Genomic DNA, 25,041 nt, shown 5'->3' with positions numbered 1-25,041 from the left:
TCAGTCAGTCTGACTTTTGCTCAGGTCATGATCTCGTGGTTTGTGAGTTCAAGCCCCACAGTGGGCTCTGCACTGACAGTGCAGAGCCTGCTTGGGATTCTCTCTCTCCCCCTCTCTCACTGCTACCCCCCCCACAAATAATAAATAAACAAACACTTTTTTAAAAAAGTGAATCACCCAATTAAAAAATGGGCAAAGGATTTGAATAGCTATTTCTCCAAAGAAGATAAACAGATGGCCAGTGAGCCTAGAAAAGATACTCGGTCATTAGTCATCAGGGAAATGAGAATCAAAACCACAATGAGATACCACCTCACAACCACTAGGATGGCTAGAATGAAAAAAAGATAATAGCAAATATTAGTGAGGAAGTAGGGAAGGTAGAAGCATTGTATGTTGGTGGTGGGAAAGTGAAACGATGCAGCTGCTATGGGAAACACTTTGGTAGCTCCTCAAAGTGAACCTCTAGCTGTGCGACCCAGCAGTCCCGCCCCCAGGTATATGGCCCAGAGAAACGGAAACGTATGGCCGTGCAAACACTTGTACACAAACGTTCATGGCTCCATTATTCACAGTAGTCAAGAGTGGAAACTTCTACCACTTGATGAATGGATAGAATGTGGTAAACGCATACAATAGAATGTTATTCTGCAATAGAAAAGAATAATGTACAGACATGTGCTATAGCACGGGTAAAGCTTGGAAACATGATGCCTCAGAAGAGAAGGTCAGTCACAAAAGAGCACATATTGTATGATTCCGCTCATGTGAAATGTCCAGAAGAGGCGAATTCACGGAGATAAATTGATGGTTGGTTGCCTGGGGACGGTGGGGACGGTGGTGGGGGTGGAGTTGGGGGAGAATGGCTAGGGGCCGCTCAGGAACACGAGGTTTCTTTTGGGAGTCATTAAAATGTTCTAAAGTTGGTGGTGGTGACAGCTCTGTGAATATGCTAAAAACCATAGGTTTTACTCTTTAAATGGGTGCATTGTGTGTTATGTGAGCTGTATCTCCGTAAAGCTGTAAAAAAAAAAAAAAAAAAGAAGATACAAAACCATGTTAGTTTGATCCAATTGTTTTTTAAAGTTCTGTGTCCTAAAGAGTTACATACATTGAAAAAAAAGACTGAGAGGAAATAGAATAAAAATGTTTTAAATAACTATATCTAGATAGTGGAATTATGGGTGTTTTCTGTAATAAATACGTATTATTTTTATAATTGGGGAAACAGTTGACGGGCCTGGGGGAAGGGTCTTCCATTGTGCCTTCCCCTGGACCCAGCAGTCCTTTGTGAAACCCTGATGGCGCCAAATCGTGTGTGACCAAACCTTAGGAGCAGAGGCACTGAGCTCTCTTTGGAACAAAAAAAAAGCAGGGTTGGCCTTGGCCTCCTGCCATTTGTTACAGGAAAGTTTACACTAAAAAATTAAGTAAATTTGTAATTTACTCTGGAGTTTAGCTTTTAATAAAAACTGTGTCCCAGGGTGCCTGGGTGGCTCAGTCAGTTAAGCACCCAACTTCAGCTCATGATCTCACGGTTTTTGAATTCAAGCCCCGCGTCGGGCTCTGTGCCGACAGCTCAGAGCCTGGAGCCTGCTTCCGATTCTGTGTCTCTCTCTCTCTCTCTGCCCTTCCCCGGCTTGTACTCTGTCTGTCTCTGTGTGTGTGTCTCTCTCAAAAATAGATAAACATTAAAAAATAAAAAATAAACTATATCCCAAGAGCTTCTCAGACACTCATGGTGGCCTCCTTCAGCTTCAGGCTGTCGGACTCTCCAGGCCTTTTTTTGGAAGTCGTTTTGAGAAAGTTACCCTATCTGAACGTATGTATATAGTTGAAATGGTGAAATGAATATTCTCACATTCCTTCCTGCAGGCAAATAGCAATGTTAGGAAACACACGCATATTTATTCTTTAAGCTCTTACATTTTTATGACATTCATCGGAAATGAGTTCTTTCTAGTAGCCTGGTGAAGCCAGATTTTGTTCATAAAGCTGCTTCGATGCATTGTCAATGTTTTGCTGCTCTTGGATTTTTCTTTGTTCCAATGAGTTTGTGAAGAGAGAAGCCTGGAGAAGGAACTGTTGAAAAGAAAAAACAACCTGCTTGTCGGTTATTTCAGAAATTTGTTTCCACATCGTATGCGTTTGGCTTGGAACAAATTGTGAAATAGCCTTTGTTTCTTGCTCTTTTGTGCTAAACCCGTTTGCTGTGAATAACTAGTGTTGTAAAGAAAGGTTAATAAAGGGTAGACTCCCCCACGTGAGAAGGGAAAGTAACCAATCCTCTTATGTTGCCTACAGATCTAAGCAAGACACGCGCTGCCCTGTGTGGGCACAACTTGGCAATGTCTAAATACCCAGGGGAGGAGGACATTGTTCTTGGATGGGTGTTTACTCGGAAGCCTGTGTAGATAAGCTGATGAGACTCAAAGACCGTAACCTCAGAGAAGCTGGACCATATCCCCTTGGGGGCTGGGCGCAGATGTTCAGGCAGAGAGAAAAGTGATTCCCAAAACCATGTCCCATCTGTGGCATGACTGAGTGCTCAGTGATCACAGACTTCTGCTCCTGCATCTAGAACCTGGTGCTAGAAATGTCTTGGTTAGGGGTGCCTGGCTGGCTCAGCCGGTAGAGCATGTGACTCTTGATCTCTGGGTTCAAGCTCCACGTCGGGTATAGAGATTACTTAAAATCTTAAAAAAAAAAAAAAAAGTCTTGGTTAATATCAAAAGATATTACAGCACTGGAAAGAACAGAGGTACTGTATATCCATTGAAGTGTTGGAATGACCAACATGTATTATTTTTTAAACAAGAGTTATTTTTATTTTGAGAGAGTGTGTGTGCGCAGGAGAGGGGCAGAGAGAGAGGGAGAGAAAGAGCCCGATGTCAGTGCAGAGCCCGATGCGGGGCTCAGTCCCACAAACCGTGGGATCATGACCTGAGACAAAGCCAAGAGTCAGACACTCAACCGACTGAGCCACCCCGGCGTCCCCAGAGTTAATTTTTTTTTTTAATGAGACTCACCAACATTCCTAAGGGACACCCGTGAAAACACCCAAATTTAAAGGACTCCTAGAACACAAAATGTCCCCTGATAGTCTCCCCTTATGTGCGATAACAGATTAAAAACCACAAGCAAACTCCCAGACCCCCAAAGAGAGGGACGGCATCTGCTCTGACAAGACTAGTGGACAGGTGGGTGCCACTCAGTCCACTAGGCCCTGTAGAAGCTCAGTGACCAGTTCCCCTGCCTCGGACCCTCAGAAGTCCAGGCTTCAGAAAAATCCATGTAGGTACATGCCACAGGCCTTTGGGGTACTCACAAGTCATCAGATCTCCAGGCGTCAGGTCCACGAGCACCAGGCCACCTGGGTACAGTCCCCCTGGCCAAGGCACACAGCTGTGATGTGGGCAGTCACAGCTTCCCGCCACAGACAGCGCTGGCATGAGCACACACACACTAAAAGTGTGGAGAGGGCGAGGGCGTCTGACGTGCGTCATGGCCACAGACAGCCCATAAGGTCAGAGCAGATGCATTTGTACAAACCGTAGAGGGAAGAGAAAGGGTGAACAACTCGCTGATTTCTGCGTTTCTAGTTTTTTTGGTCTTTGCTTTCCAAGGCAAATTGTTTCTGTAAGGCCGTAGTCTAATTAGAGACCTCAGCATAAGGAAATGTCTTGTCCCACCAGGTGCCAGTCACACCACCTTCCTCCCTCGGGACAGAGCAGGTGGAGATCAGGGAGAAGGAGGCCCTGAGTCAGGCTGTGCTGATAAATGAGGGGCCTCGGGCAGGACACTGAATGGTTCCAAGTCCGTTTCCTCATCCCTAAAATAGAAGTAAGGGTTCCATGTTTCTGGGGCATCGTAGGGCATAAATGAGGGAGCCTGAGAAACAGTCTTATCACGGGGCCTGGCGCAGGGTCAGGGGGCAGCAACAGTGACCACGGTGGTGGTCAACAAGCATTACCTGCACTGCCAGGTGCCCTGCCACACCCTACCTGGCCCTCTCCAGGTCAGGGTCCGTCATCTGATGATTAGCCTTGGAAACCAGAAACTAACTCAAGTTTGTCCTTCTCCCACCTTACACACTGGCCATGCTAGATGTTTAAGACAGGTTGTACCAAGTGGAGGTGAGACCCAGGGTATCTCACTGGGCTGACTTGGGGAGAAGAGCTGTAGGAATTACACAGAATTCTCGAGAGTGAGCTCTCTCTAATCCAGGGCTGTGGCTCTCAACCTCACCTGTTCAGTACATCAATGAGAGAGCTTCTGAAAATTCTGATACCCGCTTAAATTAGTATCTCTGGGCATAGGGCCCAGTGTAAGCACCCTCCCTGCCTCTCTCTCGCCCAAGAGGGCTGTGGGTTCACAAGAACCTGGCTGACTGTAGGAGTCCTGGGCATGGGACGTTTTCAGGCTGCTTTGTGAGGACCAGCCTGATGGTTATATGTCCAGGAAGCCTCAGCTGGAAGAGATAGGCAGACATTTAATCAGAGGTGTCATGAGTCGAAAGTGGGTACCAAGGTAATTTGGGAGGCAGGACAATCTGGTTGAACTGATTGTATGCAATATTAACTGGTTCACAGGAAGACTGGTAGTAGAAGAAAACAGACAAAGAGGAGTTTTTAATCTGTGATGGTGGCTTTTGTTTCTCCTTTTTTCTATTCACTGACATAATGTGAGACTTGTAATTTATAGGAAAGAAATACAACTCCCGTGGTCGCCCATCTCTATAGGAAGGGAAGCTTCAGTGACTTTGTAAAAATAAGCACCTGTCTTGTTCTCCAGTTGCTTTCCAGCTAATTTCGGTTCCTTTTCTTTTGCCAGTTGCCAGAGGCTCCACCCTCGGAGGAGGAGGAACAGGAAGCCTGGGTGAACGCCTTGCTTGGAAGAATGTTTTGGGACTTCTTAGGAGAGAAATATTGGTCTGATCTGGTGTCTAAGAAAATCCAAATGAAACTCAGCAAAATAAAGGTATCGTTTTCCACACAAGAGGCTTCCAATTTTCATACTTCTTAATTTGGAAGTTTTGTATCATTATATCGTGAGTAAAAAATAATTTGGCTTGAAGCATATAACATATGAGAACAACAGCTGTGACCTCGGCCCTATGACTAACCATACCTGGGGACTTAATGAATGTTCCTGTTTACACTTTCCTTTTTGTTGCCCACGTTGTTATCTATTTTAGGTGATAGCCCAGAATCTGATGTGGGAAAATGTGAGCTTTTGTAGCTGGTTTGTCGTGTAGACCACTGCTATCCTTCAGTTAGTAAGGAACTTAAATTGTATTCCTGGAGCCCACCTAGCCTCACCGTCTAGGGGCCGCACCATCCTTGCTGAGAAAAGTGCCAGACTACAAACCTCTTTCCCAAGTCGCGCTGCCTCTCCAGGCCGGGAAAGTTAGCATGGAACTCTAAATGTGTCTGGGTTTGACCTTTACTTCTGGCCAGATGGTATTTTATTTTGGGCTCTCTCTTTGCTGAAAAACACCAGTCCTGGTGCTGATCAAGGGCCCACTTGGAAGTAATTTTAAACTGCATAAATATTACGATTGCCACTAAATGAGTAACTTGGTGCCACCTCTGCCAACCCAGAGACCTTGTTTAGGTTACTTAGAAGTAAGTTTTTGACCAAGCGAAGACCCAGCCAAGGAAGAGTCACTTCGGTCCCCAAATTGTCACTGAGAAGTTGCACAGTCAGCAGCTTAAATCAGTGGATCTTTCTGGGTCATAGATACCTTTGAGACGCAGAAATGAATGGATTCGTTCCATAGAAAAATGCATAGTGATGCAGAATTTTGCCCATGACTTCAGAGAGTTCAAGGACTCCAGGTTAGGAAACGGTGAGCTAAGGTAAAATTGCATTAGAAGGAAAATGTGGGCATGGAGAAGCTCCGATGTGACTTTTCGTCTTTCCTTTGGGTGACAGACCAAGCCCCGGGTGACAGATCAAGCCCTGGCAGGCTGTGTGTGCCAGCCGGAGGCCAGTGTCCTCTCTTCCCTAACCCCTGTTGAAGAGGAGAGGCTGCCTTCTGAGCTGGAAGAGTGGATTTCGAGGCAGAATTCGGGGCAGGGATTTGGGGGGGCTCAGTTGACACAGGTCAGCTGTTGTTTTTCAGGTAGATTGAGGGTTGAAACCGCTCTGCCAGCCGGGTCCAAGAGGAGGGCAGGAAGTGGCAGTAACCCTCCGTGTTTGTAAACAGGCAGCCGCGCTGGAGCTCACTCCACCTCTTCCCTCTTTCTGGAGAATGGTGGAGAGCTTGAGTTCCTGGGTCGAGACACGCAAGCGGGGCCAACACTCCTCTTTTCCCAGAGGCCCTTCCCCGAGCGTGAAGGCTGGGGTCCCTGGCATGGGAGGCAGAGAGCAGGGCATACCTCAGCTCCAGACAGGACACTGCTCTCCCTGTTACACACATTCGCTTCTCTCGGGTGCTGGAAGTCCATGGAACCTGTGCCCTCCTGGCGGAGATCGGTGGGCTCTCTCATCCCAGAGGAAGTTGAGGGAAAGTCTGTCATTTTCATCTTCTCCCCCTGCTGGTCACGGGCTTTTTCAGTTTACAGACTTAAAGCTGCCTTTTGTGTTGTGAGGTCAGAAGCGCTAGAAGGTTAGGATGGAGAAAAGTGGCCTAGATTCAGTAGTACCAGCAGTTCAGAGGCAGGGACTGTGCCCCCTCCATTGCCAGCCTCAGCAGCTCCACCTTGACCCCAGCTGCTAGCCCTGACTGCCCCCCCTGCAGACCAGAGGACACCCTGGATGTGATGGAATAAACAGAAGTAGGATATTACTCAAATTCTGAACCTCCTACCACCCTTGCCAAGAGAAGTCTTACTATCACCAGTATCCAGATATCCCGGGAAGGACTAAACCTGGTAGCCAGTGTTGGTTAACGGCCAGTACAAGAGCCCGCACAGCTGTCTGCTGTGACAAAGATCTCCCCTGTCTCCTGCTTTCCCCTGAAGGCCTGACATGCGGAGAACTCTTTGATGTCCTTGCCCTGCAGTCTCAGTTTGTCACCCTCCCATGTGAGAGTGACTCATGTTGTGAAAGAGCAGCCCTGTGTGTGTATCTGGTGCCCAGTGATGGTTTAAAGCAAGCTGACTTTCTGCCCCAACAAGCAAGTACATTCTTGGCCCCAGCCGGCCCCTCCCAACACCGCCATGGGGCCTCAGTCATCATGGGCCTCTTGTGCCCCGGGTCAGCAAATGTTGTTACCGAAGACAACTTCCAGCGTTCCCCCCCACCAACCTGAGAATGTTCCATACACCTGGATGTCCAGCTGGGTTTACTCGGAAGGGTAAAGAACATGCAGTGGGTTCTTACCTCACGGTGGTGCCTTTGGGTGGGAAGAAGAGAGTTTCTGGTTGAAAAGAGCAGAAGGAGTGACTTTTCCTTGCCTTCCCCTACAGAGTACGAAGGAGGCTGACCAGGCTAGGGCCTGGACCTGAGAGTTTTGATTCAGATCAATTGTGATTTGGAGGGGGAGGGTGCTTAGAGATGTTCTAGAATCTTGGAGTTGGGCACTCTGGTGAATAAGTAGGAAGCCAGGTCCTGCTGAGTCCCTCCCCGTTCTGCTTACTGGTGATTAGAGCCCAGCTCAGCCCTACCGAGTCTTTCTCAGTCCCTAGTCCCACAGCCCTTCCCTTGTCTTAGGTCTCTCCTCTGCCCTTGCGGGGAACTGCAGGGCACTGGATAGGGGGACTGGGACGTTGGACAGGAGTCTGGGAACTCAGACCCTCTCTGCATTCACTCCCCTTGGTCAGTGTTGGACTGCTGTTCCCACAGAAACCCAGCGTGCCCCTGACTCACTGGGTATTAGAGTGCTGATAATAGACAAAACAGTCTGGGGCAAGGGTGCAAGAATTTGGCTACATTCTTGGCCAGGTAGCATTCTGTAGGCTGACAGGGAGGCCAACTGCCACATAACATTGATGCCTTGGAAAAAGGTTTTCCAAATACAGCAACCACCAATTAATTCACATGCACATTTGAGTACTGTCTCTAGTCACATTTTGTCCATCACAGCCATCATAACCTCTCTAATTTCAGTATATTGCATGTCTTACACATGCAATTCAGGTGAAAGAAACATGGATGGGTTAATTCTGTCGTCTTGAGGCAAAGTAGGAATTTCTAAGCATATGAGTACTCAGATTATTTTCTTTAGAGCAAATTCCGACTGATGCTATATTAGTTGGAGTCCCAGCAAGAAACAGCACACTCAAGGGGAGTAACCTGAGAGGAGAGTTGATTAAGGGGAAGATTTATAATGTGTGGGCCAGTGTAGGAAAACCAAAAGGGACAGGGCAGGACCCAGGGCTGGCAGCTCCCTGTAGGGGAGGGTTACCGCTCCCTGTAGGGGCAAAAGCAAGGAGCAATTACCAGGCCTTGGGCAGCATGGCTGTGTGGAGAGGTTGCCTGTCTGACAGGAGTGGTGGCCTTCAACAGAGGGAGGAGACAAATCCCTGACCATACTCTTCCCCATGTACCTCCCTTCTTCCCTGCCCATTGGGGTATCCCACGGGTCAAGCCCAGCCAGAAGCCAGAGGGCAGGATAGCCCATTGATGTGGTTTGCACAGACCACACTCTCGGGGTAGAGTGAGGAACTCGAATCCAGGGTAGGCAGAAGGAAAATGTCAAGCACTGGTTCAAGGGATGTGATTTTTTTTTTTCCCCAAGGATTTTAATAAATACCATGAATTTGCCTATCAGAAACGTTGGAGCAGTTAGTAGTCTAAGAGAGGTCCACTTTCCCACACTGTAGCCAACTCTAGTGACCTGATCAACATGGCTGACGCCTTCTCCTCAGTCAGGTCTCTAGCCAGACGGCACTCTGCACAGAAGCCTTCGCTGACTTCCTTGGCCAAAATAGCCACCTCCCACCCACACCCCAGCTCCCTCTATCCCACTACTTGCCTTACTTTCTCTGTAACACTAATCACTCTCTCAGGTTATTTATTTGTCTACTTCTTTATCTGTTTCCACCTCTCCAACATAAACCCCACGAGAGCAAGGACCTCGCCTGACTCGTCCACAGGTCTCTCTGTAGGATGATGCCTAGTATGTGGTACGTGCTCCATAAGTTTTGGTTAGATGAATGTGTCCCCAAAACCTTGACCGTCATTCCTTCTGAGAGTATGTTGAATTCTAACATTGACCGGGTAACTAATGTCTCATTCATTGTTTACTTCTTTCCTCCAGCTCCCCTACTTTATGAATGAACTAACTCTGACGGAACTTGACATGGGGGTGGCTGTGCCAAAAATCCTTCAGGCCTTCAAGCCTTATGTTGATCACCAAGGTAACTCTTAATTGCCTCTAGCAGAGAATCGCCCATTTGTATGGGTGTTAAAATGTCTTAAAATGTCTCCATCACAACAGATTGAATACCAAAGCTTTGTGTATAGAGGGGGTTTGGGGCCTTTTTAAGCATCTGTCTCATGTCAATTGTCTTTTGTTCTTAACAGTCACAGCTTTCAGCCGATAGGGAATAGATCCTAATTCTTCTAGTCTCTCAGATCCTTGAAGGTCCTCACCCAACCCAAACATGCCCATGTACCAGTAGGTGGGGCCTGGGCATTTGTGTGATTTAGAAAATAGCCCCTGCCCTGGATGGCTGCGGCCCTTGCGAGGGCTTTCAGCCCTGCTCGCCCCCAACGTGCACCTGCCCCAGCCTTCATCCCTTACCAGGTGCTGCCATTCTTCATATGCATTCGTACCTTTGCGTTGCCCAGCTTCTAGGTTGCAGATTCTTTGACCTTCATGTTTCGCATCTTGATGTTCCTTCCCACGCCTAGTAGGCGCTCAGTAGGTATTTGAAAAAATGAAGACGTGTTGTCAGCAATATTTTGAGAGTATCTCTCTCTGCTGGGGGAAGGTGCTCAGATTTGATTTTTAAGACATGCTCCTGACACCTTATTTACACCTACTCTTGTGAGTTGGGGCAGAAAGAATTGATTAGGATGTATAGAGTTTAAATAAAAGTATGATGTAAAAGGGGCACCTGGGTGGCTTAGTCATTTGAGCGTCTGCCTCTTGATCTCAGCTTGGGCCTTGATCTCACGGTTGTGGATTGGGCCCCATGTTGGGCTCTGCACTGGGTGTGGAGCCTACTTAAAAAAAAAAAAAAAAATAGACATAAAGACTTGTGTGTATTTTGTGTCATGTGGTTTTAAAAGAACCATGATGGAGGAGTGCCTGGGTGGCTCAGTTGGTTGAGCATCAGACTTGACTTCAGCTCAAGTCGTGATCTCACGGCTCATGAGTTCGAGCTCCACATCCAGCTCTGTGCTGACAGCTTAGAGCCTGGAGCCTGCTTCACATTCTGTGTTTCCCTCGCTCTCTGCCCCTCCCCCACTTGCACTCTATCTTTCTTACTCAAAAATAAATAAACATTAAAAAAAATAAAAGTTTAAAAAATTTTAAAAAAATAAAAGAACCGTGATGGAGAAGTTAGTACACAGGAATGGGGGGAAATCAGAGGCGCAAGCCAGGTAGGCGAGAATAGTCCATGAACAGGCCGGGAAAATCTCTCCATCGTGGAAGTGTTCGACTTCTTTTATGTAGTATTCCTTTCCAGATGCACCTCTTTCCACCTAAACCAGATTGACATTATTCCTCAAAGGCACAGGAACAAGGTGGAGAGAAAATAATTACAACTTTCCGAGGGTGATATCTGTTTTGAAGTAAATGTTTGGTAAATTTATAGCATCTATTTTTGTCTCTCTATAGCTGTATCAGATGGCTCTTGAATAGTTTAATGAAATCATTTTCAGTGTTGTATACATTTGATGTGAATACAAAGAGATTTTTTTCTAGCCCTACAATTATTGCAGCTCTGATGATCTCTTTAGCAATATTGCAGCCTACAGTGAGCCCATATTTCCATGTTTTTAGTATTACATGGATTTCAGAGATAGACCAGAGTGTTATTTACAAGTCCAAAAGTCCACCTAATACCTGCATGTTAAGATCACCTGTAACCCCTTGATCATGTCTACACTTTGGTAAATCTGAGTGTTCCTGGGTTTGGTTAATTTATGATTCACAAAGGGTAATTCTAGAAAAGATAATTTGCAAACAACAGTTTAGCTAGAGTTCTTTTAACTACATGTGAAAATTTTAAAGGTACATTATTTATATGTTGAGCACCTAGCTAGGATCTCCACCTCATCGGTGTATGAGGGCTGCCTGCCTATCTTCCTCTGGCTCTGGTGGGCTCTGGGCTCCCCTTTGCTCTTGGGTTTGTGAGGAATTGACTAGTAACAGGCTGGTAAATGATCAGCTAACATACACCTCAGGCTTAAAGAAAGTAAATAATACGTGTACGTGCTGTATTTCCTAATGTGTTAGCAGTCTGTTATCTCTGTCCTTTGTTGAACTAATAGAAATTTCCAGCAAGAAAGAAGCAGGGCCACAGCTGGGCTTTGCTGTATCTAAGGAGTGTCCCCGTAGCTTTGAACTCTGCTGCTTCCCAGGGCAGCTTGGTCAGGCTTTGAGTGAAATTCACCAAATGCCTAAGCCTCTTTCCTCTTCCTCTGGAGCAAGACATTTCACTACCCAGATCAAAGCTTTGCCAGTTTTTAATCCATTCGAGGCTCACTTAACTCCTTTCAGGGCAAGCTTTAGACATCTGCCTGCTTATGTAATAAGGAAGGAAATGTTATGAAAGAAAGGAATGATAAAAGACATAAAGCCTGTGGGTTTTAAAAGTTTGATCAAATTAGGTTTTCCCAAGTCTGCAAAGGATGCTTGTGATGGTACAACAGACATAAACGTAAAGGAAATGTGCTGTTTTGGATTCCATTGCTCTAAGGGAAACTTTACTTTGAAGGAAATGAAAATCAAGAGTGACTGGCTAAAATGGACTCTGGAAAGCAGAGCTCACCTTCCGGGGAAATACAAGCCCAATGAAGAAGGCTTCCACAGCCCTAAAGATGGGGCACCTTCTGGGGGAATCCCCCCCACACCCTTTTTTTCCCCTTTTTTGTTTCCTAACTTACTTGTTGGAGACAATGGCTGGGGGGTGGGGGTGCAGATACTCGGGCCAAGGCTGACTGGATCACTCCGTCCTCAGGATGAGCGATGAACGGTGGTTCTGAGCACAGCTCTGGGGCCGGGCTTTGGGATTCACAGCTCCTTGTCCTTGAGCAGTTTCCATAAACCTCGCTAACCCCTCTCTGAAGTGGGGAGACTGTGACTTGATGGGCTAGGCTGGTCTAGCACTCAGTGAGTTAGTGCATGGAAGGCACCTGGAAGGCGTGATGCCAAGGGAGTGCGGTAAGTGCAGGCTATTATTTTTACCATTGATAGTGGTGCCTTCGCTGCTGCTGCTCTGGGAGAGTTTAGAGTATAGGTGGCTATGGTGCCCAGTTGACCCATTTTACAGGAATAAACGGAAAGAAAAAGGCCATCCTCGGCTGTCGTGGCCTTGCCACTAAAAGGAGCAACGTCTGTAGTTCCTCCGAATGAAATCACATGTCGGCCACCATCGGCCTGTCTGAGTCCCAGGACACACAGCCAGTTGAATGACCGCCTTCCCCAGGGGCGTCTTCACTCCCCATCATTGCAGGTGGCTGGAAGAGGGGAAGACTTGTCCCTTGGAAACTGGCTGTGCACCTGCTGCTTCATCTCTGACCCCTGCACACTCCACATGCACCTCTGACTGAGGGCCACGCGTGGGTCTCCTTTCTTCCTTCAGGCCACATGGCAGTCAGATGCCCTGGAGGGTCAGAGCAGCACCTGCAGGCATGTCAGTCAATGTCAGGATGAACCGAGGATGTGGGCTCTGACCCCTCAGGCTCACAAATTCATTTGGTCTTCAGGACTTTGGCTGCATGTATTTAAACCTACAAATAGGCACTGAGCGTCCACCACAGACAGAGTGCCATCTATTTCAAGATTCCCAAATAACAGCCCAAGCTTTGACAGAAGGTGTTGGATTCTGTGGCAAGAGTACCGTGTCCCACAGGAACAGAAACCTTGTCTGTTTTCAGAAATGCCTTTGGTCATGACCGGTGGTATCTGCCATCTACGACTTGCCTTCCGGACCTTCTTGACCTTTAGTGCCTGGTGCCTTTATCAGGTGCTGGGACCGAAGTTACTTTGCCACTGAGCATTGCAGAAAACTGGAACCAGAGCCGGTCTGTGACCTGCCCATTCCTTCCACTACGCCCTTGTTAAGAACCTAGAGGAGAGGGGCGCCTGGGTGGCTCAGTCGGTTGGGCGGCCGACTTCGGCTCAGGTCATGATCTCACGGTCCGTGAGTTCGAGCCCCTCGTCAGGCTCTGTGCTGACAGCTCAGAGCCCGGAGCCTGTTTCAGATTCTGTGTCTCCCTCTCTCTGCCCCTCCCCTGTTCATGCTCTGTCTCTCCCTGTCTCAAAAACAAATAAAACGTTTAAAAAAAAAAAAAAGAACCAAGAGGAGAGGGGCGCCTGGGTGGCTCAGTCGGTTAAGCGTCCGACTCGATTTCAGCTCAGGTCTTGTTCTCACGATTTGTGAGTTCAAGCCCCTGTTCGACTGACAGTGCAGAGCCTGCTTGGAATTCTCCCTCCCCCCCACCCCCCGCCTTTCTCTCTGCCACTTCCCCGCGCACACTCGTGCACACTCTCACTCTCTCAAAATAAATTAAGAAGAAGAAGATACAGGAAAACAGCAGCCCAGAGTTGAGCACAGTGACAGGGCCAGACTGTGGGGCTCAGCACTGACAGGAATGGGCCCACACTTTCTGACCGGATCATGCTGCAGAAAGAAAAATTGCTTTTTTGTGGAAAGGGAGAAAAATACCATTTTGTGGAATTTGGTTGGGATGGAAGAGAGGAGACTGGTTCGATCAATCTTGAGAGGCGGAGCAGTTTCCGAGAACAATTACAGGTAGACAGAGCGGCATCAGTCCTAAAAGACACACCCAGATACAAGGAATGCTGGTTTTCTGTGGTATTTGAGTGAGCAGTATGGCATCAGGAACAAGACAGTCCCTGGTGTGCTTTTCTCAGAACCTGTAACTCCAACGTCTGTTCTTAGTAATATATTATTAAATGTTCCATTTTAAGAAGTTTGTTCTTTGGATGCCAAATGTTGATTCTCAAAGTGGAAACCAACCAGTAACAGTTAAAATCAGCAGGAAACAGAGGAGCAGATGACACAAGGGCCAAGTTCAGGTGAGCGCGGCTTTCGGTTCTTCTAACCCCACCGAAGGAACGGGTGCCCTGTTGAACCTACTCCAGTGAGACTGATGCCTTTTAGTTACTTTAACAGTGGCGAAACCGTGAGCTGCCGAGAGAAATTACTAGATTTATGTGGCCCCAGTGAGACTGTTCCTGTGTCCATGGCGTCTGTCAAATAGAATACCAGGAGAAGGCCAAAGGACCTGTATTCTAGTTGTCTCTGGTGACACTGAGGCATGCCAGTCTGCACCAGGTGGCCTTAGGCCGTCTTTGCCTTCAGGCATAAGGTGCCTGAGGGCAGGGATTCATCTCAGTGGCTTCGGCTCTGACATCTTGCACTGAGAACTCAAGGAACATTTTCGGTGGAGCAGGCTGTGACCTTTGCCGCAGTCTCCTTCTGAGCAGTGGCAATGGTGACTGATCCTTCCCTCATGAAGCTGGAGAGCGGAAAAACAGCCATCGGAGCTCCTCACAGGTGCTGGCATGAAAACCGACCGAAGTCGTCATTGTCCGTTTTGTTCCCCATGTTGCCACATCACGTGCCAATGGTACAGGGACTTGTTAGTCATCAGCTACTACTCTTCACATGAGGACCGCTTACGTGGGGGAGATCTGTTACAGACTGAATGTTTGTGTCCCCTGTCCCGTCCCCCCTCCAAATTCAAATGTTGAAGCCCTAACCTGCAATGTACTGATATTTGGAGGTGGCGCTTTGGGGAGGTGACCAGGTTGAGATGAGGTCCTGAGGGGGAAGGGTCCTCATGATGGCATCGGTGCCCTTATGAGAAGAGACCAGCCAGCTAGCTTGCTGTCTCTGTCTGCCGTGTGAGGTCACACAGTGAGAAGGTGGCCTTCTGCGAGCCAGGAAGAGAGCTCTCACTGGGAACTCACTAGGAACTGAATTGACCAGCACCTTGATCTTGGACTTCCAGCCTCCAGGACGGTGAGAAATAAATATCTGTCGTTAAGCCAACCCAGTTTATGGCCGTTTGTTATAGCGACCCAAGCAGGCTAATAGGAGACCCTTTGTTTTCATGGCCTTTCTGGAGAACCTCTCTGTACACTGATTGCCATACTCCTGTTTAAAGGCTTCAAAATTGTCTGGCTCAACGTTTGGTTTTTGTCCTCGAGTGCTAGAGCAGGCGGTTATAGAGAGCAGCATTTTATTTTATCTTATTATTTTTTTCAATATATGAAATTTATTGTCAGATTGGTTTCCATACAACACCCAGTGCTCATCCCAACAGGTGCCCTCCTCAATGCCCATCACCCACCCTCCCCTCCCTCCCACCCCCCATCAACCCTCAGTTTGTTCTCAGTTTTTAAGAGTCTCTTATGCTTTGGTAGAGAGGAGCATTTTAAATGAAATGCCTCGCGAAAGGGTCTTAACGTTTGTCCAGAGCACAAAAGAAAGAGCTCTCTGCACCTACATTCATCCGGGCTAGTCGTGTTCAGCTTGGTGAGCATTGAGACCCCGGTCACGGAGCAGGGCGTGTTCCCATCCTTACATCGTTGACGCAGATTGTCCGCACCGAGAAGACAGCCTTTCTAGTAACTGTTCATTTCATCTTTCACTCATACTGGCAGAGCATCCTGACTCACCCATTATGTAACCGTGTGGTCTCAGCTCCAGGTTGTGTGAGCTCCAGGCTTTTCAGGATGCTTTTTGGCTTGCTGAATCATTGTCACAGAAGAAGATTTTTCTTTGCACCTAATGCTAAAATAGTCTTCCCCTCATCTAAATGCAAGCATGTCATATTAAAGTAATCTGTTGGAATGGCTGCAGTTTATATCTGGTTTTAAAAGTTCTCAGGCCAGTCTTGACTCCTTCATATTCTCCCTGAGAACCAGGGCTGAACATGGCCCTGTGGGTGGGCCTATTGGGGCATACGCTGATACGAAAACAGACCCTGCTCCTCAGGCAGAGGCTCCATCAGATAGATGTCCATGCTTCGTGCTCTCCCCAGCCCAGACAGGACTCTCTGCCTACCTAGTGCCCCATTGGCCCCGTGGCTTTCTCTGGGCTGGTCCCCGTCTGCCATGGCAACAGCGGGAACCTAGGCTGGAGCAAAGAGTCATGGAAGTAGCAAAGTGGGCTGGCGACAGCAGAGAGAAGGAAGAGCCCCAGCTGGGATGGACATAGCCCTCCCCTGAAGAGGCAGCGCAGCCCCCTTGTGCACATTAGGAAGCCCGTAAACAGAGGTCTAGAAAGTTCCAGTGGAACTCAAGCCCCCGTCCACATGCCAGGGCTCCATGTGCGCCTTCCCTCTGCCTTCCCCACCCCAGCTCCTAGCAGAGGGGGCTCTGGACCACACATCACTGGGCTGTATGTCCCAGTTATTGGGGCATAAGCCAGCAGTGCACTAAGCTATAGTCACACCTCCTCATTTAAAGAAACAAACAAAACATACTTTATAAGAAGTAAAATTGTGATGCCTTTAACATGACCATCTTCAGAGGCACTATATACTATTAATATTTATTGGAAGCCTGACCAGGGTTTTCAAAAGAAGTTATTTCTGAATATATACAGCAGCCAGGTAGTTTGACTCCTATCGATTCTCAAGTTAAAAAAAAAAAAAGTGGAGGTATTATACAGCAATAAATATCTTCTTTATTGATATTCTATCTATATTGAGTTGAAAACCTATTAATATCTAGCCTTTTGCCCTATTCCCTTCTCCTGGAAGTGATTCTGACTAAATGTCTTTATAAAAGCAGACGTACCCTTTGTTTCCAGTAACAGTACCTTTGAAGAGCAAGCTAATTGATGATTTTTAACTGCTTAACATAAGCAAGAAATAATGCAGTTTTGTGAGTTGTGACAAACAAGACAGTCACAGTTGATCTGCATATCACTTAATGTCATTCATGGAAAATAATTACCTCCAATTATGATGAAAAGAATTTGTTGAAAACAAAATGGAAATTATTCTGCCTTTAGTGAAGAATTATACCATTAGTGCTTCTTGAGGTTAAGCAAAGCTTTTATCTGAAATGGTGGCCAAATAGGGGATAAGTTATTTACTGTAATTGCTTGAAAATGCTGCTGTGTGTGAACAATGGTTTTAGATTAGTTTCCTGCTTCCTTTCAGATGTTGTCATGTATCTAATGAGGATCTATAAAGTTTATTAACATTTAAACACCCACACGAAGGATCAGATTTTGATTGAAAGTCCATGAAGTGTTACAGAATCCTGAGCTGAAAAATCACAGCCTAGCATGTTCTATTGCCAAATCACAGAATCCTGGTGTAGAAGGTCATGAGATGATCCCTGTTTGCATTTTAGACTTCTGGTCAGTGACCACTTCTGTTGGTAGGCCATCCCAGTGACATTCCACAAAACTTAGATATGATCTCATTGACACTGGTATTTTAAACTAGGGTACAAAGTGGTTACCCCACTTTATCTGGATAATTCTGGGGCTTGAACATTAATTATTTTATTTCCGTTACTAGGCAATTTCCAGAGAGAAAAGGGTGCTAAAAGTTTTTGTCCCTATCTTTATCATACTGAGCTCAATCTGGAGCATTTTCTGTGCTCCACTGTCCCACCAACATGAGATAATTTCAAGACAGTGGTTCTCACATGTGTCTTTAAAGAATAGCCCAGCTTTGGGGTGCCTGGGTGGCTCAGTCAACTAAGTGTCCAACTTCGGCTCAGGTCATGATCTCACAGTTCATGGGTTCGAGCCCCGTGTTGGGCTTTTTGCTGACAGCTCAGAGCCTAGAGCCTGCTTTGGATTCATTCTCTCTCTCTCTCTCTCTCTCTCTCTCTCTCTCTCTCTCTCTCTCAAAAATAAATAAACATAAAAAAAAAAAAAGAAAAAGAATAGCCCCTCTCTTCCGCCTCATAACTGGCTGGGAATCAGCAGACTTTCTCCTGGCTTTGCCCTGGGTCAAGCCATCTCCTGTTGGGAGTGTATTTTCTTACTAAATGTGAGAAGAACCCAGAGGACTGGATCCTTCCAATGCTGACAGGTTCACTAAGCTCACTGTGACCGTTGTAATGGATATTCACATGTTGGCAAGCTGACAAACGCTTGAACCATTTCCAGGAGCTTTTCTTCGTGTGACCGTCCCTTGCGTGCAGTGTAGTACAGGCGATACAAATCTATAGACTTTCAATGTGATATTTTTTTTTAACTTTTTTTAATGTTTTATTCATTTTTGAGACAGAGAGAGACAGAGCATGAGTCAGGGGAGGGGCAGAGAGAGAGGGAGACACAGAATCGGAAACAGGCTCCAGGCTCTGAGCTGTCAGCACAGAGCCTGACGCAGGGCTCGAACTCATGGACCGTGAGATCATGACCTGAGCCGAAGTCGGAGGCTTAACCGACTGAGCCACCCAGGCGCCCCATCAATGTGATATAAATTGTTATACTGTCATGGATAGTCCTGTTTTCCTGGGGGAAAAAAACCTTCTGTTTTTTGCCCTTTCTGCAGGACTCTGGATCGATTTGGGAATGTCCTACAATGGGTCCTTTCTGATGACTCTCGAGACCAAAATGAATTTGACCAAACTGGGGAAAGAGCCTCTTGTTGAAGCCCTGAAGGTTGGAGAAATTGGCAAAGAAGGGTAAGGGGCCATATGGATTTACTAATCCAACCCTGGGGAACCAACCTCTCCCTCTAGCATTTGAGAAGCAGCTTTGATGTGTAGTGGCCTCAGATGTTGGGTGAGCTTCCACGAGATTGCTTTTGGACCACAGAGGATTTCAGGGAATGGTTCCTTAGTTTCGTCTCCCAAAAGCCGTGAGTCCCCACCTCTGCTCAGCACCTTTTGGCCTCAGTGCTGCCATTAGGGGCACAGCATCGATTATCCAGAAAGCATCACTGACTCAGACCGTCGGGGCAGGTTCATCTGCACAATAAACTGTTCTGTGAAGGGAATCGTTCGGAAACGTCCTCCTTCCACCCACAAACAGCAATGTGTGGGCAATGCGAAGGTCCCTGGGGGGTCTATCTGCTGTAATCACAAAGTCAGAATTATTTATAATAAGATAACTGATTCTGTAGCCAAGAGGGTGCTCCTAAAGTGTTTTGAGATGTATTTTCCCTAAATAATACGACATTGATTTGCTTAGTAGTAAATTCCTCTCTTTGTAGAAGACGCTGCATCTGCTGCCCAGTTTGTCTGATTGAGTAAATATTTCAAATCTGTGCGATAGTTAATGAAGGTTGATTTATTTTTTCCTTAGATGCCTAGAATGTATAAGCTGGAACTTATACATTTCCATACCCCTTAAAAATGACTGCTTCTGACTGAAAATGTAAATTTATTGTTTTTACCAAACTAAAAATGCTAAGTGGAGTCTATTTCTCATCTCTTTACACCTTTGGTGTGGAATTGACAGTACAATGACAGGAAAACCCCACAAGGACCCACCTTGTCAGGGTCTGAATATGAGACACAGACTCTTAGATTTTTGTTCAGTTATGCTGACCTAATGATTGTATTCATACATGTAGTAACAGTAGATGGGGGGGGGGGGGGGGTCTTGCATTTGAGAATGTGCTTTTACTTACTGTGATTTATCCAGGTTACTTAATGAAATGTTCCTATTTTAATGATTGGAAAGTTTCCCCTGCCGTATGCAATCTAACCTGTATCTGTGCTATTTTCCTTTCATTTTTCTGCTATTTGTTAAAATGTATTTGGATTCGGCAATCTGTGGATTGTATTTTCTGGTGAGTGGTGTTTATTAACTCTCCATGTAGCATTTCATGCCCTGTAGGTGCTGAGTCTTGTTTGGTCTCGTGTGACACCACTAGGAAGCTTGTCCTTAACATGTTCCTGGACGTAGAGGCTCAGTTTATAGACCTGAGAGGATTGAGGTCAGGGTATTTAAGAGGCTTTCCTGGGAGGGAAAATCTTGCCAACTTCCCTGATTTGAGTTGCTGGGCGTTTGATCCAATCAGACTCAACTTCCTGTGCCTGGATGCCCCCACCCCACTGCCCTGCACAGCTAGCTGCACTATCAGCCATCCAGCCTATGAGATGAAGCAGACTCTGGGCAGAAGCAACCTTGAAAATGAGGTCTAACTACACAGGAGCAGGACAGAGCAAACTTCAGTCAGAACCTTGTGGAAGGAGACTGTTCTGGAAACAGCCCTGTGCCCAGCACAGAGCTGCTGGGACTCCAATAGAAAGGGAGGTCTTGGGCAGCAGATGAGACCCCAATACATCCAAGTCCCTGAGATCCTGGCCACTTAGGTATTCCATGAATGCTGTTACTCACGTGGCTCTCTTGGCACAATCTCAAGTTCATAAGCCCTGGCTGAACAGGTGGACCTGTTTCTGAGTAAGCAGTGTTTCACTAGACTGCATGAAAAATCTCCTCTGCTCTGGGAATACGATGGTATTTGTCTGGAATATACTTAGAAAGTACCTTTTTTTTTTTCCTAGTAGAGACTGGGATAAATGTTTTGCTTCTTCCTGTGAGGGTGTTAAATATGCTGACGTGTAATGGGCTGTCATTTAATTTTAAAGGCAAGGAAAACACGCATTCCCAAAAGTGCTTCATTTGGGAGAAAAAGGCCTGGAAAAATGGACCTTTAGCCTTTTCTTTTTTACATAAAGGACCCCTTTTGGGGAATCTGAGAGCTCTGGATCCTTCTCCCTGAAAATGCCCACTCCATCTGGCTCACAATTTCTGAGTGCACTGAGAGCCTCTGAAAGCCCGTCCATAACTAAGAACCTAATCCCACGAGTGATTCTAGAGTCCACTTCTTCACTTCCTCAGTCATGAGCATATTGGAATCACCCTGAGTCTAAATACCAAGGAGAGACGGACGTCAGTGTACGTGATGGCTACTGTTGAGCATGCGATCTTCGGTACCGACGTTTCCCTCCACAGTGAATCTCGCCAGAGATTAGGCTCTGGCGGGGCCTCTGCTTTGTTTCACCGCCTTCTTCGGTCCCCCTTCAAGTGTGCAAGTGATTGTGCCCCCGGGGGAGTCTCTAGAAGATGCTGCTCAACCTGTGGGAAGTCCTCCTTACTGGTAGAACGTTTGTTCATGTCCTCACATTATTACCCTGAGGATGACAGTGAGAAATTGAAATCTGTGTGGCTTTATTCTAGTGAAGCCCTTTCTCTTTGAAATATGTGTATACTTTATATTTTTAGGCATTTTTCCTTCAGTCTTGATTTCCCAAATAGCCATCCTGTGGCACACTGTCATTAACATAACTCTGGGCGATAATGTGCTCAAAGTGGAATTCAGGTAGCTAGCTGAGCGGCCATAACTGTATTCGACCTGAAGAGGCCCAGAGCGAGTCAGTAAGGGAAACATCCTACATGTTGGCCGCTGTCTAACGGAACCGTGGCTTTGGAGTAGGGCATGTCCTGTAAGGCGCTCAACCTGTTCGTGCGTTACCCTTGCAGCCTGGGTCCGGTGTGCAAGTCCCCATAGGGAGGCCCCTGTGACCTCCGTATTGGGTCACTAGTCCACAGCGTAGCCCGGACCACCACCACCCCGAAGCCCCTGTGTTTTGGGAGCCGAGTGCCTGCAGCCCCCACTGTGACTCGGTCTAGCTGGGAGGGCGTGTGCACATGTGTGTCTGTGGCAGATGCATGGTGCTGATTTCACTTAGAGAAAGTGAACACGTTCTCCCGTGCGTGGCCACCTCACTGGGCTGCTTAATGTAACTATGCAGCCTTCACTTAAACCATTCTTTGGAAGCTGCCTTTTAGGACTGCCTCCAGAGCCTGTGACATTCTTTTAACTGTTCTGAGTACCAGCGAATCATCCTGCTTTGTAGATGGATTGGATCTTAGAGAAATTGCTAGAAGTTGTTCAGGGGTGATGGTGATCTTGAGACCAAGAAATAAGATGTTTGGTCCAAGATAGAGTATCAGTGATAAAATAATTCATTTTTTCTTATGTGTCTGGCTCCAAGCACGTATCCAAAGATTTTTAGCAGAGGCAGCAAAACTAGAATTAGCCCTTTAAGGCGGCTCTTTGAAAGGATGTCATACTCATCTGGATTCTAAGGTGTGTTTTAAAAAAACTAGGCTTATTAACGTTCCAGCACATCTTTTTATTTTTTTTTCAATGTTTATTTTTGAGAGAGACCGAGCATGAGTGGGGGAGGGGCAGAGAACCCAAAGCAGGCTCCAGGCCCAGAGATGTCAGCACAGAGCCTGACACGGGGCTCGAACCCACGGACTGCGAGATCATGACCTGAGCTGAAGCCGAACACTTAACCGACTGAGCCACCCAGGTGCCCCCCCAGCACATCTTATATAAGAATGTGCAGTGTGTCTTTCTCTGAAGTTCATGCTGACATCACGAGATCATAAAATTCATGTTGAGTTATAAAACTAAATATGAGCCAAACAGTTACATGTTTAGCTGGTAAGGATTGGGTGCCACGTTGGGGTAACCGTTTGGTCAAAATCAGAATTTTATGTCATCTGATCCACTTGCACTGATACGGCACTGTCTAAATTATTAACTTCAAGCCGCAAAATTTATCCTGTTCTCTGTCCTGCGGAGGATTAATTTGGGAACCCGAGAGCTCTCTGCAGTGCTCAGCCTTTGGCATCTTTTGCCTCAGGGCTGGAGGCTGCCAGATGACAAATACCAGTGGGGAACAGGAGGGGCTGGTGGCTCAGCAGGTTTCGCTGCGGTCACAGATCTTGAGGCAGCTTTTTGTGCTGCGTGGAGGGGGAGCAGGCTACCTGCGCCGGCGGGACACAGACCCCTCGTCTGAGGGCACATCTAGAGCCAGGAAGCAGTCCTCGTACCGATGGACAAGTGAGATGGGTTTCTCGGATGGTTGTGTTATCTTGGGGACTTGCCTCCCTGACTTTCCTCATCTCAAGACCCAATTTATAGGCTTTCTTGGGACTAATATTTTGCTGCGCACATTTTATATAAAAGAAGATCTCTGTGAGGACTGCCTAACCAGGGAAAGCTCTGAAATGGCTTTGCGATCAGTGAACACCCATAGCATTTCCCGGACTAGCCAGGACTCTAACGGAAGGAGGAAGAAAGAGTCAGTTAGGTATTGTGTCCATGGTCAGGGACAAGAGGCTTTTGTACGTGCACGGGGAGTTTCCCTTTAACTGTACGCAAGCCTGTTGGTGGAACGGCTGGCTCTAATGTTTCAGAGCCGGGGTCGGGGAGGATCCGGGTGTCCTGCCAGGGAGGACACTTGTGAGGTCCTCTTACAGTCAGGCTCCTGTTTCACAGGGTGGAGATTTCAGCTCCACCATTCTAGCTGGGGCCTCTGCTGGGCCTTCAAGTCTGCACGAGCGTGTGTGCTCTGCCCTTGGGTGCCCTTGGCCACTTTTGGCCAGGAGATGACTGCCCCCTGTGAGCATCGGAGGGAAACCCCATAGGGATCACACCTGTAGGGATTGGACCTAAGCTCTGCTGCCTTCCCGTCCCAGTAATTTTGTCCTTATCAGAAATGCAAGGCTCTGCTTTGTGACCATTTGGTTGCTTAGTAGTGTTCAGAGACTACTCTGTTCCTCGTTGGCTTCATCCCAATCAAGTCTCCGAGCCTCAGAGGTGGGCCCTACCTGTCTGCCTCTCTGAAGCAAAGCCGCCATCCAGGGAGGGAGCTGCCTTTTGTGGGGCCGAATCCCGGCCAAGAACCCCCCCTAGTGCCATTAGAGTGGCCCTCACCACTGCTGGTGATCTAGTAACCCCCATGCCTCTGGAAACTGAGTATCCCTGGAAAGATTAACGGGGAACGTTGCTCACTGACGAGGCTTTGTCTTACTTTCGTTTTTTAAATGGTTTTTAAATTTGTATTTCTCCGGGAGACTTCCTAGGCTCTCCTGTCGGTTGTTTCCTAGAGTCCCTTGAGGTTTGTCCCTTGCGATTGTTGGCTTTTTCTGTGGCCTTTAGGAGCTAGAGCAGGTATGGGATAAGACACATAATTTCACTAGGAAGGAGTCTGGAGTCAAAACTAATCTGGAGGTAACTAAGGCAGAAAGCATCAGAGTCACTGAACTCAGGCAGAGCCCAGGGACTTGCCTAAACATCCCCGTCATCCCGTCATGTGTGAGAGGTTATGTCGCCAACATCAGCTGTCACCTCACCCTTGCAACCATCATGCTTTCCATCCATCCCCCCGCCCCCCGCCCCGCCACTTGGCTACTGCTGCACTGTCGATGAGATCACTGCATTTTGTGTGGACGGCATCACACTCCCACCACCTGTCCGGACGCATGCACAGAATGGAACTCTTGAGCCCCAAGTCCTGTGCTGCTCTCAGGGCACTTGGCACTGGAGTCTCCGGGTAACCTGACCAACCCGAGGGCTCTTGGATCCAACCTCTTCTTTTCTGGGTGGGTTGGGAGAATGAGGACATGTTAGCGGTGATGGCGGTGGAGCATGTGTGTTCTCTTTCTAAGCAGAGCCTGAAGGGCAGGCTACGGTGGTGACTCTGCCCTGATCAGTTGCAGGCCCAGGGCGTACTGTCTGGCAGACAGTGATGAGGAGTCCTCCAGTGCTGGCTCCTCTGATGAAGACGACGCTCCAGAGCCCAGCGCGGGAGACAAACCGCTCCTCCCAGGGGCTGAAGGGTGAGTGGATCCAGCTTCCAGGGCTCCAGGGCTCAGGGCACCAACTTGGGTGTCCTATATAATCTTTCTTCTTCCTCTGTATTGAGTGAGTGACTTTTACATTAAGAACCCAGAGTCAGTGCTTAAAACTCCAGCCCCCACAGCAGAAAGACCCAAGAATTCTTTCCATAGCTAAGAAGATCCCCATCAAAATGGCTTTCTTGGGCCAGTGAAGAAAATTATTAATAGAGCATTGAAAGGCGTGTTTAGTGCAAGGAGCTTACACAACACCTCCCCCTAGTGCCCGATGGAGAGCATCGCTGCCCTCAGTTGGGTCACACTT

The 25,041-nt window shown here is 47.3% G+C and overlaps 1 protein-coding gene and 1 long non-coding RNA gene across 14 annotated transcripts in view; one reads left to right on the top strand and one right to left on the bottom strand.

The window, feature by feature from the left end:
- The window catches only part of TEX2 (testis expressed 2), a 104,411-nt gene that overhangs the window by 72,215 nt on the left and 7,155 nt on the right, over positions 1-25,041 (top strand). For 10 of the 12 annotated variants that reach the window (XM_006940494.5, XM_023244503.2, XM_023244504.2 and 7 more), the window contains 4 exons: positions 4,834-4,980; positions 9,209-9,308; positions 18,622-18,754; positions 24,594-24,719. In XM_006940494.5, the coding sequence (XP_006940556.2) occupies positions 4,834-4,980; positions 9,209-9,308; positions 18,622-18,754; positions 24,594-24,719 (506 nt within the window). Of the gene's footprint in view, positions 1-4,833; positions 4,981-9,208; positions 9,309-18,621; positions 18,755-24,551; positions 24,574-24,593; positions 24,720-25,041 lie in introns of those variants that run through there. The other 2 variants (XM_023244505.2, XM_023244506.2) reach the window with 2 other exon arrangements.
- LOC102901574 lies at positions 1,871-7,502 on the bottom strand. 2 transcript variants are annotated; one of them, XR_002149284.3, is made up of 3 exons: positions 7,330-7,502; positions 6,384-6,634; positions 1,871-2,082 (listed from the first exon to the last, which is right to left on the bottom strand). It is a non-coding gene; the product is annotated as an uncharacterized LOC102901574 (long non-coding RNA). The 2 variants fall into 2 exon arrangements; XR_441907.5 differs by having other exon boundaries at positions 6,384-6,606; positions 7,330-7,499.

Source organism: Felis catus, chromosome E1, assembly GCF_018350175.1.
Source record: "Felis catus isolate Fca126 chromosome E1, F.catus_Fca126_mat1.0, whole genome shotgun sequence".
NCBI classification, from domain to species: domain Eukaryota; kingdom Metazoa; phylum Chordata; class Mammalia; order Carnivora; family Felidae; genus Felis; species Felis catus.
The sequence above is the reverse complement of the archived record's forward strand: the minus strand, read 5'-3'. Positions and strand labels throughout refer to the sequence as shown.